At 49.7% G+C, this 14,280-nt stretch overlaps 5 protein-coding genes across 5 annotated transcripts; 2 read left to right on the plus strand and 3 right to left on the minus strand.

Annotated features, from left to right (window-relative positions):
* Positions 1 to 125: 125 nt before the first annotated feature.
* On the minus strand, positions 126 to 6,332 carry VC83_01782 (uncharacterized protein). Its single transcript, XM_024465456.1, has 4 exons — positions 5,946 to 6,332; positions 4,475 to 5,880; positions 4,320 to 4,423; positions 126 to 4,268 (listed from the first exon to the last, which is right to left on the minus strand). The coding sequence occupies exons 1-4, from the start codon at positions 5,998 to 6,000 to the stop codon at positions 680 to 682; spliced, it is 5,154 nt and encodes a 1,717-aa protein (XP_024327293.1). The 5' UTR covers positions 6,001 to 6,332; the 3' UTR covers positions 126 to 679.
* Positions 6,333 to 8,079: 1,747 nt separating this feature from the next.
* VC83_01783 (uncharacterized protein) lies at positions 8,080 to 9,723 on the minus strand (the record flags this gene model as incomplete). Its single annotated transcript, XM_024465457.1, has 1 exon — positions 8,080 to 9,723. The coding sequence occupies one exon, from the start codon at positions 9,721 to 9,723 to the stop codon at positions 8,080 to 8,082; it is 1,644 nt and encodes a 547-aa protein (XP_024327292.1).
* Positions 9,724 to 9,911: 188 nt separating this feature from the next.
* Positions 9,912 to 12,073, minus strand: MRPL1 (mitochondrial 54S ribosomal protein mrpl1). The gene is made up of 2 exons (XM_024465459.1): positions 11,784 to 12,073; positions 9,912 to 11,732 (listed from the first exon to the last, which is right to left on the minus strand). The coding sequence occupies exons 1-2, from the start codon at positions 12,047 to 12,049 to the stop codon at positions 11,072 to 11,074; spliced, it is 927 nt and encodes a 308-aa protein (XP_024327286.1). The 5' UTR covers positions 12,050 to 12,073; the 3' UTR covers positions 9,912 to 11,071.
* Positions 10,113 to 10,994, plus strand: VC83_01784 (uncharacterized protein; the record flags this gene model as incomplete). The annotated part of the gene is made up of 1 exon (XM_024465458.1): positions 10,113 to 10,994. The coding sequence occupies one exon, from the start codon at positions 10,113 to 10,115 to the stop codon at positions 10,992 to 10,994; it is 882 nt and encodes a 293-aa protein (XP_024327287.1).
* Positions 12,074 to 12,199: 126 nt separating the features above from the next.
* Positions 12,200 to 14,185, plus strand: VC83_01786 (uncharacterized protein). The gene is made up of 2 exons (XM_024465460.1): positions 12,200 to 12,645; positions 12,693 to 14,185. Exons 1-2 carry the CDS (start codon positions 12,254 to 12,256, stop codon positions 14,182 to 14,184), a joined length of 1,884 nt encoding a protein of 627 aa, XP_024327289.1. The 5' UTR covers positions 12,200 to 12,253; the 3' UTR covers position 14,185.
* Positions 14,186 to 14,280: the final 95 nt, after the last annotated feature.

Raw genomic sequence — 14,280 nt, forward strand, 5'->3', positions numbered from 1 at the left:
TAGCTTAATTAATGATGCTATTAGCTGCCTTGTTAAAGGGGTAGAAATGATGATGCATTCTGCTATTCTACTCAAGGTAGAAGTTAAGGCTCTACAAGTAGCAAATGAACAGAAAAATAAGGAAGCGTAAGACGTGTATAATGCAAGGGGGAGCCTCTCTGTACAAGAGGGAGAGAATATCCTTTAGAGTACTAAGGTTGATGCTTAAGTCCATATAGAGGTAGCAAGTAGGACTGCTTAGCAGGTGGGCTCTAAGGCCTAGCAACGGCACTATGGCTAATGTGAGAAGGTCGGACATAATACCCATAAGTGTGAGAGGCGCTAGGAATCAATTACAATTGAATAAGGGTCATCAAAAAGGGTGGTGTAGTAGTAGTTGTAGTAATAGTCAATTTTTTGCTGTTTTGGTTGACGACTCGCTTGTGTGGGCGACTCGTATGTGAAATACGTTATTTTAATGGGCATAATAAATTGAAATCTCCTTTTAACCCTCAGTAGCAGTTCTGTTTTACCTGCACAGGTTGTTTCTATACGATAACGACTAAACGGACAAAAAGACAAATAACCTCCCAAATAACGTGCGCTAAATGCTTGCAAACTCAAAGCAAATGGTATAGAAAGCATCGCCCAAATGAGACAAAAAATACATAGCCCGCACTGTCAACGCCAGTCGCAGTTTTCATGGCAATGCATTCAGCTCCTCTCTCTGCCTCAAGTACTTCTTGGCCAGTTCATCTCCGCCTTGTGAACTCAACTCCATCCAGTGATACGCCGCACACATGGTCGCTGGGTCACTCCGCTCTCGATCACCCTCTCCACCACCAGCATGCATTTCCATTACCTGGGCCTTGAACGTCTCTCTCGGTCTTGACAGAGGCAGCGTCGTCCTCTCCACTAGTTCTGGGTGTGTGAGATAGAAGATAGCAAGCTCGCGTTCCGCTGCTGGATCTCCTTCTTTTGCCGTTATAGTCCACATGCGAGCTGCATCTTGCATTCCATATTGCATGATCTCAGGTTCCGAATTCGAATCCACAGATCCACGCGAAGAATTTTGCGACTGTCCTGGGGCCATTGGCGCCGGGACAGGCTGGCGTGTGGACGTGTAATGTTGGACAATCTCGTCTGCAATATCGATCATAGTGCGGCATACATCTTGCTTCAACCCGAGGGCAGCCAGACCCGCATCCCAGAAAGCCTTCCCACGGTCGGTTTTATCAAGAACCGATGCAGGAATAAATGCCGCAATATATTGAAGGTCGCGGAATAAAGACTTGGGACGCATTCCGGCCTCGCGGAAAAGATCTTGAAGTACATCAACAATCATATTTGTAGTTGCAGGGGCCGGTGAAGTCATGGAACGGGACTCGGCTTTGCGCGCTGGTGGAGCTGGTTCGGCTTCATAGATGGCGTGCGAACGGCGTTCTTTGCAATTATCAATCGCCTCGCCGACATTGCTGGCCCGAGGAGTCACGAAACTTGGCTCACGGCTATAGTCTGTTGGAAAGGTTGATGATCTCGGCGAACCCATGTATGAACCATGCTTCATTGCCTTTCGTCGAGGAATTGTCGTCAAAGAAGCAATAACCAGATGCTCCAGCTCATATAATGCGTTCAGCTTAGAATATGGATTGGGGTGAACTGAGAACATAGTGAGGAGCTTGCGGAAAGCTGCCTTGTACGGGAAGTCTGTCGAAGTATTCTCTCTAATTTGTTGCCTCATGGAGGCCCCGGCGGATGCATCCAATGTTGCAGAGCTGTTAGTCCGAGAATGGTGAGAAGGCGTGGAGCTTCCATGGCTTAGTCGAGACGAATCCCGAGTAGCGATCTTCTCTGGGACTTCCGAAGATTCACTTGTTTGTGCCTCTTTGCTGTGAGCCGCTCTTAAGTCGCGGAAGCTTCTCTTCTTCTCAAGGCCACGCTTGCTCTTCCGTTTAGCCTTTCGGTCCTTGCGTGCTTTCCTATCCATGCACTCTTGTCCAAGGTCACCAGAGAACCACGAATCTGTCTCGCTTCCACGAGAGAATACCAGGCTTCCCAGATCACTAATCAGCAAAGCAGTAAGAGTCTGTTTCAACTCCATTAAGAAAGTCTGCTTCGTTGGGGCATTTGTAGTTTCGGCGCCAGCATCCATCACAGTGTCATTTGTTGTCGATGATGTCCCAGGACGGAAGCTTCTAACACTTGGCATCGGTGATCGTACCTGCTGGTTAAACGGCGACCAGAATGTTGTGGCCGTGTCAATAGCGAGAACTGGGCTCGCATGACCAAAATAGTCCTGAGAATCCATAATGTCGCCGGAAACGCTCAATCTCGACGAACCCCATTTGCTCGAATCGAAGCTCTGTTGAGAACCGTTTTGCATGGACATCGATCGAAGATCACGGGGGCTTGCGCGAGCTGTGGCGTTGATATCCATGCCCCTTGAAGTTCGCTGGGAAGAGTCCGGATCAGTGCCATCGCCGGATATGCCGAGCCCGCCAAATCCATTCAGTACCAAGTCTCCCTTTTGCCTGCCAGTGTCTAGGTACCGCTTATCGCGGTAGAAAAGCTCACTGGACCACAGAACTGGCCCATCCATCAAGCTATCTCCCACCAATTTGCTGATGCAGCTATCAATCTCAAGACAGAATCGATGAATCCGTTCTTCTCCCTTGCAAAAGTTCTCGATACCAAACTGCGATAGCCATTTTGATGTTTTGTCAGACTGTTCGTCGGATAGCTTATTGGGACCACCGTGTTCGTCGGATGCTGCTAGGATGTCGAGGACTTGAGTCTCAGTCCTGACAAGGAAGTTGTTTGTTGTTGATGGCCGGTTAATATTACGCGCGCGCGAGGTCGCAGAGATTGGACGCTTATTATTCTTGGGCCTTGCCATCGCCCTGAGAGCAAGCGCCACGTTACGAGTACCATCATAAGCGGCCGAGTTTCTTACATCTGTGACGTACCACATCTTGTCTCGCAGCGCTCTGTAGCTCCTCGTCATTGCCTCTATCATCGTGTCGTGCCGCTCCTGTAACTGCTTGAGCCAGACAAGCCAGGCATCGTATTCCTCAATGGCAGCTGCAGAACGTCGAATTGAGTCCCTCGGTCCGCGTGAAAAGATGTTCAGAAGTGAAACAAAGCCGTTTTGCCTTAGAGAAGAGGATGAAAGTGTATGCAACTGCTGCGTTGTCTTCCAGTAGAGGTGAGCATTTACAAAGTCAGACTGTGCCTGGCATTGTTTCTCTGCTGCTTCTAGCATGTCTAGTAGAACGGATGAATTTGCGTCATTAGCCTCGTTATGTCGAGTCTTGTCATCCTGCTGGTCTTCCCTGATATCATCTGGGATTATAGGTGAAGTGAGTGTATGTGCCCTGTATGGATTTCTAGATTGTGCCTCCAGTCCGCGGGAGCTTTTCTTTCTATAAAGGCGATTCGCTTTCCGACCTTCTAAGATGTTTGCTCTGTTACTGAATGTTCTTGAATCGTTTGTATCGTCAATTGATCGGGGTATTTCATATTCGCCGACGAGTTTCAAAATCGAATCACGTAATTGATGATAGTCTTTGTCAAGGTCTGGTCTGGATCGTTGGGTGTCCGCATCGCTATCACTGCTCGACGTCTCTTCTTCATCTTCCACCTCGTCTTCGTCATGGAGCATCTGGGTGGATAAATGTGTTCCATCTAATTCCATGAATAGAACGGTCCATTGTTCAGCGCAAGGGTGACATGATCCGGATACGATGTCCTGTCCCAAAGTATGTGACATCTCTCTGATTGCCTGTCTAAGGTGGTACCCTTCATCGTCAAATTTCGGACCCTGGCTCATAGATGAGATAGAGGTGGACGAGAATCGGTGAGTGGCAATTGAGTTGTCATCAAGGAGAGGTTCTCGAGACGTTACGTCGCTGAAGATGGACGACTCACTCTCACTTACTATGGATGCTGTATCAAATCCCCGGGAAGTGGGAGCCATGGAAGGTGGCCTTGATATCACGGAGAATCCAGAGATGGATGATGCCGCAGAAGGGAACCCGCCAAAATGAGACTCGCTAGCCGCGGATCCAGAAGTGGGACGCCGCTCGGGGAATAAGGCATTTACCATAGTTACCAGATCAGAGGGGCTTATGACAAGATAAGGGCGAACCTCGGCAGTTTCTCTGAGTGAAGTGATTGACCTGGCAGGGAGCAACTTGGGGTTTGACCTGTAAACCTTTGATGTTCGGAAACGGCCCATGATATTTTCGATGTGAACTTTGATGTCAGGCGGAGTGGCTGGTGATTGTTTCCTGAGCAGATGTTAATTTCCTTGCGACTATATACGAATGCAGGGGATTTACCATGTAAGGTCAACAACTAGTCTTCCGGCCCTCAAAGCCACTTCCTTTAGAATCCTCTGTCTTGCATATTCGGAGATATGGTATTCTGTCATCATCCCATGTGACTGCAGAACCGTTAGCTAAAACATACCGATAGATGGCTCCATGGAAAATACCTCGGGGTGAACAATAGCGTTAAGGAGAAAATCAAGAAACAGCCATTTGGACACGAGAAACCTCTTTGTGGCTCCGTGTTTTCTGGGATCCAGTTTCCGAAGGATTGCGTTACCTAGTTCAAGAACGCTCTCTGGGATCCCTTCAGCACCTGGGTCATCCACAATCTCAAAGAGTCCCTTAATGGCAGAATCAAAAAATTCCTCGGCAGCAATGGAGTCCTTGACATTCCTTGGTTCTCCATGGGCCCGGATACCAGATTGTCCCTCTGATTTCTCCACTATAAAGGCCCCGTCTTCTAGGGTTTTCATGAGATACCACTCTAGATTGCTGCGGCCGGACCATTCTCTCATGGCAGTCCAAATGTTTAAAACGCTGCATATGAACGGGTCGATGGCGATTTTATTTTCGGTGCTGATCAGTCTAGCACACACCATGGCCCATATCTCGGTTCGTCTCAGGTGCTCCGAGGAATCAGGGCCCGCCGAATTTGCAAAGCAAGTATGAATAAGAGCAGACAAGGGGTCATGACGCTGGAAAGAGAGTAGACGCTCAACTGGAGAAGGGGAATGTGCAGAAGGCCGATTCAGGCTTGCAGCCTGTCCTCGAGGACGTGTGTGGAATGGCAGAACGGAATCGACGGGCTCCAATCCTTGGTGAAATACAGTCAATGCCGTCAGCTCAGACGGCGTTAGAGCGCATATGCGGGTAGCCAGGTATTCAGGATTCGTTCGAATTTGAGTCAAAAAGTTGAGTAACGTATCACGGGTCTGAGTGGGAATCTCATGCATGAAAGTCCAGTAGGTTCCCGGCTCGTCTGGGCGACCATGGCCTGGTTGTCCAATATCCGGGTCCGGTTCCAACGCAGCAAATCTCCTGGTGGCATCGCAAGAATTGCTAACGTCATGTATTGCATTGTTAAGTGTGGCAAAGGTCTTTTTATCATCCGAGCGAAAGCTGTCGACCAGAGTCCGGTGGGCGAGTTCTCCGCAACGTGCCAGACGGGCGGAGAGGGCAGTGGACACCAATGATCTTTGTAGCCGGACGCGGGTTTGTCGGCGTTTTCGCTCTTGGTATGTAGAAAGCCTGACTAGGTGAGCAAGCTCTTCAAGTGTGGTAGAGTTAGCCTCTATAGCTGCATCTCGCATATCAATAGTCGTATATTGGGACACGTCTTCGAGCAGCGGCTTATGGAGTGTCGGAGGTGGCGATTTCGAAGTTTCTGAACTAGGAGTCTTGGTGGCATCTTCCTGTGCATTAGTATCACGTATCCCATGATCGGCAGGCTTTAAAAAGGATGCATATGGGCTCTGCCTTTCGGGCGCGTGTCGCGGGTTCGAAGATGGGGGCCGTGATGTTTGATTGACTGCATTCTTAGAATTAAACAAAGGTTCGCTTGTCGGTAGGGCTAGTAAAAGATTCATTAGCTCGCTGCTCTCCTTCCGTTGACCATTCCGGTCCTCCAGTACATACAGGGAGAAGCGTGAGCTGGCCCAGGAAGGGAGGTGGACCGCTGCATTTGGATCATCACTCCATCTGCGTGTTTTCTGGTCTAAGTCTCGAGCTTTCTCAGCTGCGAGACACCAGAAAGGGTAGGTAAAGGCAGGTAAATATATTTGTCGAGCGTGAAGTGAATCCAACCAGTGGTCGAGTTGACTGTGAGGCTGCTCAGCCTTCTCGTTGTCGTCGCTGGCACACGTCGGGGGTCAACAGCGGGGCGAATTCCAGCACCGATAAACCAATTGATAAGAGCTCCTCGTCGCCGTCCAAGTCATGTTATATTAATACACCCAGGGTCCGGTCGCGCAGCAATTTCGAACAAGGCTCAGCAAAATACGAGAAGAAGAAATATATCTCAAGGTTCGAGATGGTAATATATAGCAGCGCAACGCAACAGCGGAGCTAACATGGTGCAGAGCCAGCACAACTGCCAGCCGGACTCTGCAGATCACCCACAGTGGTGAGGAACTGGGCGTGGTGGCTCATGCTGGCCCACGTTGCCAGCATATCATCCCTCCCCAGAATATAAAGGGCCAATCAACATACGCCATGCGCCAGACATCGATGTGATGCACAGGCCACGATAACCAGGATTTCTTTGGCGACAGCGGCGGCCAATACATATTGAATATGGATTGACAATACGAAGTTGACTTTTACCAGCCTTTCCAGGCTTTACCAGCCTTTACCAGCCTTTACCAGCCTTTGCCAGGCTTTACCAGGCTTTACCAGGCTTTACCAGCCTTTACCAGCCTTTACCAGGCTTTACCAGGCTTTACCAGCCTTTACCAGCCTTTACCAGCCTTTGGATCTCTTTTCAGCCTGCGACAGATGCAAAATCTGACGAGGGTACCTACCTACCACCTGCCCTTACCATCAAGGGGGATGGAATACAAATTGCTTTGCTGGAACATGCAGATATGCGGAAAGACAACGCTGGTGAGCAGCCAGACAGGAACAACGATGCTCGTACTGGCCATCTACAGGAGTGGCAATATTTACTTTGCCAGCTCATACCCAGCTCATATGTCGTTTCCTATGAACCTGTTGCCTTATCAAGCATTCAAGTGCTACCTCTACCTGTGCTATACGGAGGCAAAATGCAGGAGTACCAGTCACATCCCATAGTATGCACCGTTGTTGTTCATACCTCCCAGTCACATCCCATAGTATGCACCGCTGTTGTTCATACAGCCCAGTCACATCCCATAGTATGCACCGCTGTTGTTCATCTTACTACAGGCGTCCTGTAGCATCTTCAGCTTTGTGCAAACAGCACCAGAAGCTGATTCAAACCGTTCTGCGACATCAAGACCAACCCGATCGCAGTGCGCCCTCTGTACTTCTGGCGGCAAACACGAAGTAACCACCACATCACGAGATACGTGCCACAAATATCATCTCATCCTCCCTCCCTGACCCAGCACTTGCTCGCTCGCTGCCCTTGTCATAGATGCGCTGGCCGCCAAAAGGGCCGCATAAGCATGGGCACAGTCAACGTCCAAGGTGTCAGATTCCCCTCCACAGACCATCATCTATTTTGACCAGAGAATAGTCGGAGAGTCAGGGAGGCACATAAAAAATAGCCGAAGAGAAATGCCAACGCATACTCGCCTGCATATGAGACTAATGCAGACGCAACACCACCTCACCCGTCGTTTCCTACGCCGACCCCCCGCTAGACTGGCCAACAGCTTTATTCCATTGGGTACTCAAAGTTGGAGAGAAGGGATCATCATTTATTCTAGAGCATGTGACATGAGAACCTCCACTTCGCTATCCGTAGTTGTGCCACTAAAAAGTCTAAAGATGGACTATGTATATCAATACTAACCATTGAAAGTAATAGAATGTGTATCGTTCTGTTCATTTATATGTGACTGGCCTAACGCTATATACAGTGCTCTACTCTAATCCATGGTCCCTCCTCACACTTTTTAGGTGGCACCAGTAATCCATTGAAACAATTGAAACATGAGGCTCCAAATCCGTCAGGGTAGTTATAGCACACAACCAACCAATCCTATTTCCCAGACCCTAAAACCCTTGTCCCTTAATTCTCACATCCGGGGTATGCGCCTTGCGGCATCAGTCGTGTAACATCTCTCTATTCTCGTCCAAACCTTACGTCGAAATACTTGATAACACTCATTACACTCGCTGCATCGATATCTGTCGCCTCGCGTCCGGGATACCGCGGCGGGGCAGTTGCTAATTTTGGCAGCCATTTACTAATCTCATCGCTCGCAGCCTCGAAGTTGCGGTGGCTAGCGAGTGTCTTATAGGTCTCTGCACAAGAGAGAGCTGGGCCGGGAAGCACCGGTCTAGCCTTGCGAGGTTCTGGCCATGGTGGTGGTTGAGATGGTGTGTCTTTACAACATCCACCAGGACCGCCTTGGCCACAGCAGCCAGAGAACGATGGGTTGGTGGCACGAATTGCGGCCAGAGAGCGGCAGAAGAGCCCGGATTTTGGGTCATCTTGGCACTGTTGACAAGTACCAGGTCCGTTTGCACATGAATTAGAAGGATTGCTTGAAGATTTAGGCGGTGGTTCCAAAGATGATTGGATATGGTTTGGATAGAGCGAGGGTAGCTTGTAAGACTCCATAGCGTTGATATCGCTGTCTGAAGGTGGCGGGGTAACTTCGCTCATTAGGGGTGGAAGGCGGTTCTCGTGCCCTAGCTCGCGGGCCGCGACTTCGGCAGCTTCGGCACATGCACAGTATGTGCTATCGTCACAGAAGCCACATGACTCTCCCGGTGGTGGGCGGGATGCTGTGCTGGCTGTTCCATAGTCTCGAGGTGGTGGCTCTGGAGCGTAGATGGGTTTGCTAGAGAACATGGCGGTGAAATCAATCTCTTGTGGAGTGTTATCTTCAATAGATAGTCGTGTCCGTTTGCTGTTTGTGTAAGGCGACGAGTCGCGCGATCGCTTCACCTCAACCTCCATCGCACTGTCGGCGCTATTGGGGCCTTTCAATGTTTCCTCCAAACATTCGCAATGACTATCAATAGAACATCGTCCACATGTTGACGTAGCCATTACCATGACCTTCTCAACACAGGCACATCCACTGGTAGATGTGCAGTTACCACATCCAATAGGATCTGCATTCGCTGCTGGAGCTGGGTTTTGAAGTTGAGCTGACTCTGGTTTGAGATGAGACCTGTTTCGTCTCGGGGGTAGAACAACGGCATCTGTTCCAATTGCTCGTGCTCCCTTCCGTAAATAAATTAACTCGTTATTTAGAGCTGCCTTTTCTGCCCGCTCCGCTTCTAGCAGATCTTCTGCTCTGTGGTATTTCTGCTTCCACTCAATAACTTCATTGAGCACCCTTTGCATGTCTGCTTCTAGCTTCGAAACATGACTTCTAGCGTCGTCCAGCTCGGCCTTCGTTTGTGCGTCTCGCTTGAGCCTTTCTTCCTCCGTCTCCTTCAGTTGTTCCTCGAGTTCACCGACTCTTGCCGCCCTCCTCTCTCTAAAAGCTCGTTGTGCAGCTCGGTTCTGCGCCTTCCGCTTCGTTGGTGGGGTATCTGTCGCGGGCTTCCTTCCCGGCTTTGGTCGTGGGGGTATGACCCATTCTCTTCTAGGTCCCAACGGCACAGGGCTATCACAGCTGTTCATAGGACTTCCCATTGCATTGGATGCCAGAGAGACAGGTTTGATCGCAAGAGTTGGCGGAGCAGGCGCCAGGTTTGCTGTCGAGCTGGTTGACGACGGGGTGCTCATTGTGGAGTAAGGTGAAGCCATTTTCTTGTTACAATCTAGTTCTCTGTGTTGCTTGTCATCCACAGTAGTTACCTGCAGCTATAGACTGCAGGAGTGCGGTGAGGTTGATATAAGGACGATGACTGTGTACGAACGTGCCACGAATGAGTGGGAGAGGCGGCCTTTATCGGATCAGATTAGATGTGATGATCTGATAAAAACACTTCACACCCCTGCATCGCTAAGTTAGGGCCAATAGAAACGAGCGCTTGTGGGCCTTGTCACCGTTTTAGCGTTGCCAATGCCTTCATCGGAATCTTGAGGGAGGACGACACGTGATTCTCATCAAAACACATGTACCAAAACCAATATACCAGTTCGAGATACTCAAAGCCCGGGAAGGAGGGAATTTGGGAGATAAACCGGAAACCATGAATGGCTTTTACTTTGGGGGTGACTCTGCAAGCGCCTCATCCGCAGACGACGAGGACAATCTACCATACCCAGAAGCTCTCCCGAGGAGTGACTTCTTGGTTCCCAACTTTGATGCATCCGACTACCTCTCCACCCTTGCAGACCGCCATCAAACCCTGGAGGACTTACGTACAGATCTGAGAGAGCGTTCCCAAGCATTGTCCAAAGAGCTCCTCGACCTCGTCAATGTTAACTACGAGCAATTTCTAAGTCTTGGCTCGGACCTTCGTGGTGGAGAGGAGAAGGTTGAGGATGTGCGTGTGGGCCTCCTAGGTCTCAAGAGAGGATTTGAAGAAGTGAGGGGCAAGATAAAGGCTAAGGGCCAAGATGTTGATGGCCTGCTCAGCGAGAAGTCACAGATCAACTGGGAGATCAGTACGGCAAGAACTATGCTGGAGCTCGATGCCACGTTAGAAGAACTGGAGGAGAATCTGATGATGGGCTCTGTGGATAGACAGACTCGAGACGAGGTTTGGAGTGATAGCGAGGATGATGAGGATGAGGGTGGGCTCACCCTTGATATGGCCACAGGAGGCGCCAGCATCAGAAAGTTGCAGCGTCTTGTAAGAGATTACTGCCACGTCGTTCGTATGGCTCGAGCGGCTGGCCACGAAAATGCATTCGTTGCTACACAGCAGCAGCGGATAGGGAGAGTTAGGGGTGTCCTTCTTCTGGATCTTAATACGGCCCTAAAAGAAGCCAATGGGTCTGACGATTCTTCTCGAGCACGCCTGGTGAAAGTGATGGGCATTTATAGGGAGATGGATGAAGCTGCGGAGGCTGTGAAAGTACTGAATGGTTCCGAGTTCAGAAGAAAGCAACAGTTTGGGGACACATAGCTCAGGCGTTTGAATTCTATACCCGGGGAAGGCAATGTGAATATTGTACTGTACAACTAAAAATACAAGCTATTGCTCTATAATACTGTCAGATCCTTTGGACTGATTGTTGACGTCGGGCTTCTGAAATCGCCACTCAGAGTCATGCCCGGTCCATTTGTCGAGCTCAATACGACCTCTGCAATCTCCTTGTTGACCTTCTCGCTCAGTTGTGCCATGTCCTTCTTCACCGACTCCACGAAAACCTTGATGTTATCTTGCATCATTTCCGGTGTGAACCCCAACTGCCCAATTGCCATGCGTACCACCCCCAAACGTTCTCTGTACTCTGCGCCTCCAACCATTTCCCTAACAGCAGCAGCTGGGTCCTTCACCACAGTGCCGGTTTTTGAGCTGGGCATCAGACCCCTGGGTCCGAGGATTCTTCCCAACGCAGCCTTATTCATCTTTTGCAACGAATCAATCTGCGCTATGCAGCGATCAAATTCGATCTTCCCATCTTTTATCGCTTCGAAGATCTCCTCCTCGCCAACAAGTGATGCTCCTGCTGCTCGGGCAGCTTCCGCGTATTTCGAATCTGGCGGACAGATGACACAGATTCGCACGTCTGTCTTCACGGGATGAGGGAGGCGTAGTCTATTGCGCATAACAGGCCCGTTCTTGAGTGACTTGACTTTCAGAGCCACTTCGTATTTTACTTGTGTTGCCGGCCTCCCGACTTCTGCGGCCCTAATATAGCTAAAATGGCGTTAGCCCAGAATGTTAAAAGTCGTGGGAAACCACACATACCGCATGGCATCGCAAAGCGCAAATTGGTCGGCATCATTAAGGTTGTACTGAATGTAGGCAGTCCTTGGCTTTCTCTTCTTTTTCTCCGCTGCCTTCTGGGCTTTCTTTTTCTCGGTGTACTTGTTCGGGCCGGCTGCCTTTTTGGCAGCAAAGCGTTGCTGGATAGAGTTGTGTATGAGGGCTGCAGGGCGGTATACCATGGGCCTGGGAGCCGAAGATATACAGAGCCTATTTAATTGGGCCAAGGGTGGCCTTGTTGACGCCATCTTGTTGTAGTTGTATATTTTGTTCCTGGCCCCTTCAAGTCCGTGCTTGATGGTCAAAACAAATATCGCTATTACGTCGGAGATATGAAACTCCGTTCCGAAGGTACTAGCTTCAAAATGGCCAACTCCCACAGATTATTGCGGGCAGGTAAATACAACCCCGCCACTAACGTGAATCACGAACTGTGTTGGACCAGAATAAAGATGAACAGCGACGAGGTTGCAACTCTTGTGTCTGCGCTCTCAGTGCCAGATTACAAAGCGGTTGAGCCACATTTGCTCAAACTAGACAAATATCTCACGCTCAGAACTTACTTCGACGGGTATCGCATCAGTGATGCTGATGTCAAGCTATGGGTAACCCTACGAAGCAACAAGGTCACAAACGCATTCTTGAAGAAGGGATCTCTCGCAAATCTCACCCGCTGGTTTGTATTTGTTGAGGAGTCTCACCCAGAAATCCAATCAGAGATTAAAGTTGCAGACGATGCCGTGAAAGCAAAGAAAGCTGCTCTCAGCAAGGCCGGCGCAAGCTATAACATTGCGCTTCAAAATGCCGACCAGGGTGTTGTCACTAGATTCCCTCCTGAGCCATCGTAAGACCCATTTCAATGTGCGTGGTAATACCCCTAACAGCTAGCAGTGGATATCTCCATATTGGACACGCAAAGGCTGCCCTTCTGAACGATTATTTTGCCCATGACCTGTACAAGGGAACCCTACTTCTACGCTTCGATGATACCAACCCTTCGAAAGAGAAGCAAGAGTTCGAGGATTCGATCATCGAGGACCTTGCTCTTATGGGTATTAAACCAGACAAGACCAGCTACACCAGCGATTATCTTCAGGTCTTGTACGAACATACCATCCGATTAATTACCGAGGGGCACGCATACGCGGATGACACCGAGCAGGAGAAAATGCGCGATGAGAGATGGAAGGGCATTGCCAGCGAACGCCGTGAAAGGACGGTTGAAGAGAACCTTCGCATTTTCGAAGAAATGAAGGTTGCTTCAGAGGAAGGCCAGAAGAACTGCATCAGAGCAAAGATGTCTGTTGACAACCCAAACAAGGCCATGCGCGATCCTGTTATCTACCGCTGCAACCTTCTTCCTCACCACAGAACCGGAACGACATGGAAGATGTACCCTACATATGATTTGGCGGTTCCCATCGTCGATGCCTTGGAGGGTGTTACGCATGCCCTGAGAACCACTGAGTACGCTGATCGTAATGATCAGTACCAGTGGTTTATTGATATTCTGGGTCTGCGTCAAGTACACATCTGGGATTTCGCAAGAATGAACTTCATCCGAACCTTCCTCTCAAAGCGAAAGCTCACGAAACTTATTGATACCGGCAAAGTCTGGGGTTGGGATGACCCGCGTATGCCCACTATCCGTGGTGTTAGACGCAGAGGCATGACCATTCCGGCCCTGCGTGATTTCATCTTGAAGCAAGGGCCGAGCAGAAATATCGTCAACATGGACTGGACCAACTTTTGGGCCACCAACAAAAAGGTCATTGATGCCGTCGCGCCAAGATTTACTGCCATTGATAAGCAGGACAATGTTCGGGCGACCATCATTGGTGGGCCGGACAAGCCCTACACTGAGGAGAAGCCAAAGCACAACAAGAACCCTGAGGTTGGCACGAAGAAGGTCACCTTCAGCAGTGTCCTTATTCTTGAGCAGGCTGATGTCAAGCTCATGAAGGAGGGCGAAGAGATTACGCTCATGGCCTGGGGTAACGCGATTGTCCGCAAGATTGTTGGCTCAGACCCGATCACTTCGGTTGAGCTTGAACTCCACCTTGAGGGTGATGTTAAGAAGACAGAGAAGAAGGTGACATGGGCATCTTTCGTGGGCCAGACTTTGATCCCAGTGGAGCTGGTTGACTTTGACTACCTGATCACGAAAGACAAACTCGAGGAGGACGATGAGATGGAGAAGTTCCTTACCCCTGTCACCGAGTTTAGATCCGCGGCTCTTTGCGATCAAAATGTGCAGGATCTGAAGGTCGACGATATCATCCAGTTCGAGCGCAAGGGTTATTACAGAGTCGACAAGGCCTACAAGGATGGTGAGTCGGCTGTGTTGTTCAACATACCCACAGGCAAGGAAGGAAAGAAATAGTCTGCTTTCCAGACGTTATCTTATTCGTTTCTGTAGTTCTCGGTATGTTAAAAAGATGAACTAGCCAGGCAAAGCATAAATGATCGAGATGACCAC

The sequence above is a fragment of the Pseudogymnoascus destructans genome (genome assembly GCF_001641265.1).
Source record: "Pseudogymnoascus destructans isolate 20631-21 unplaced genomic scaffold scaffold_3, whole genome shotgun sequence".
Lineage (NCBI taxonomy): Eukaryota > Fungi > Ascomycota > Leotiomycetes > Thelebolales > Thelebolaceae > Pseudogymnoascus > Pseudogymnoascus destructans.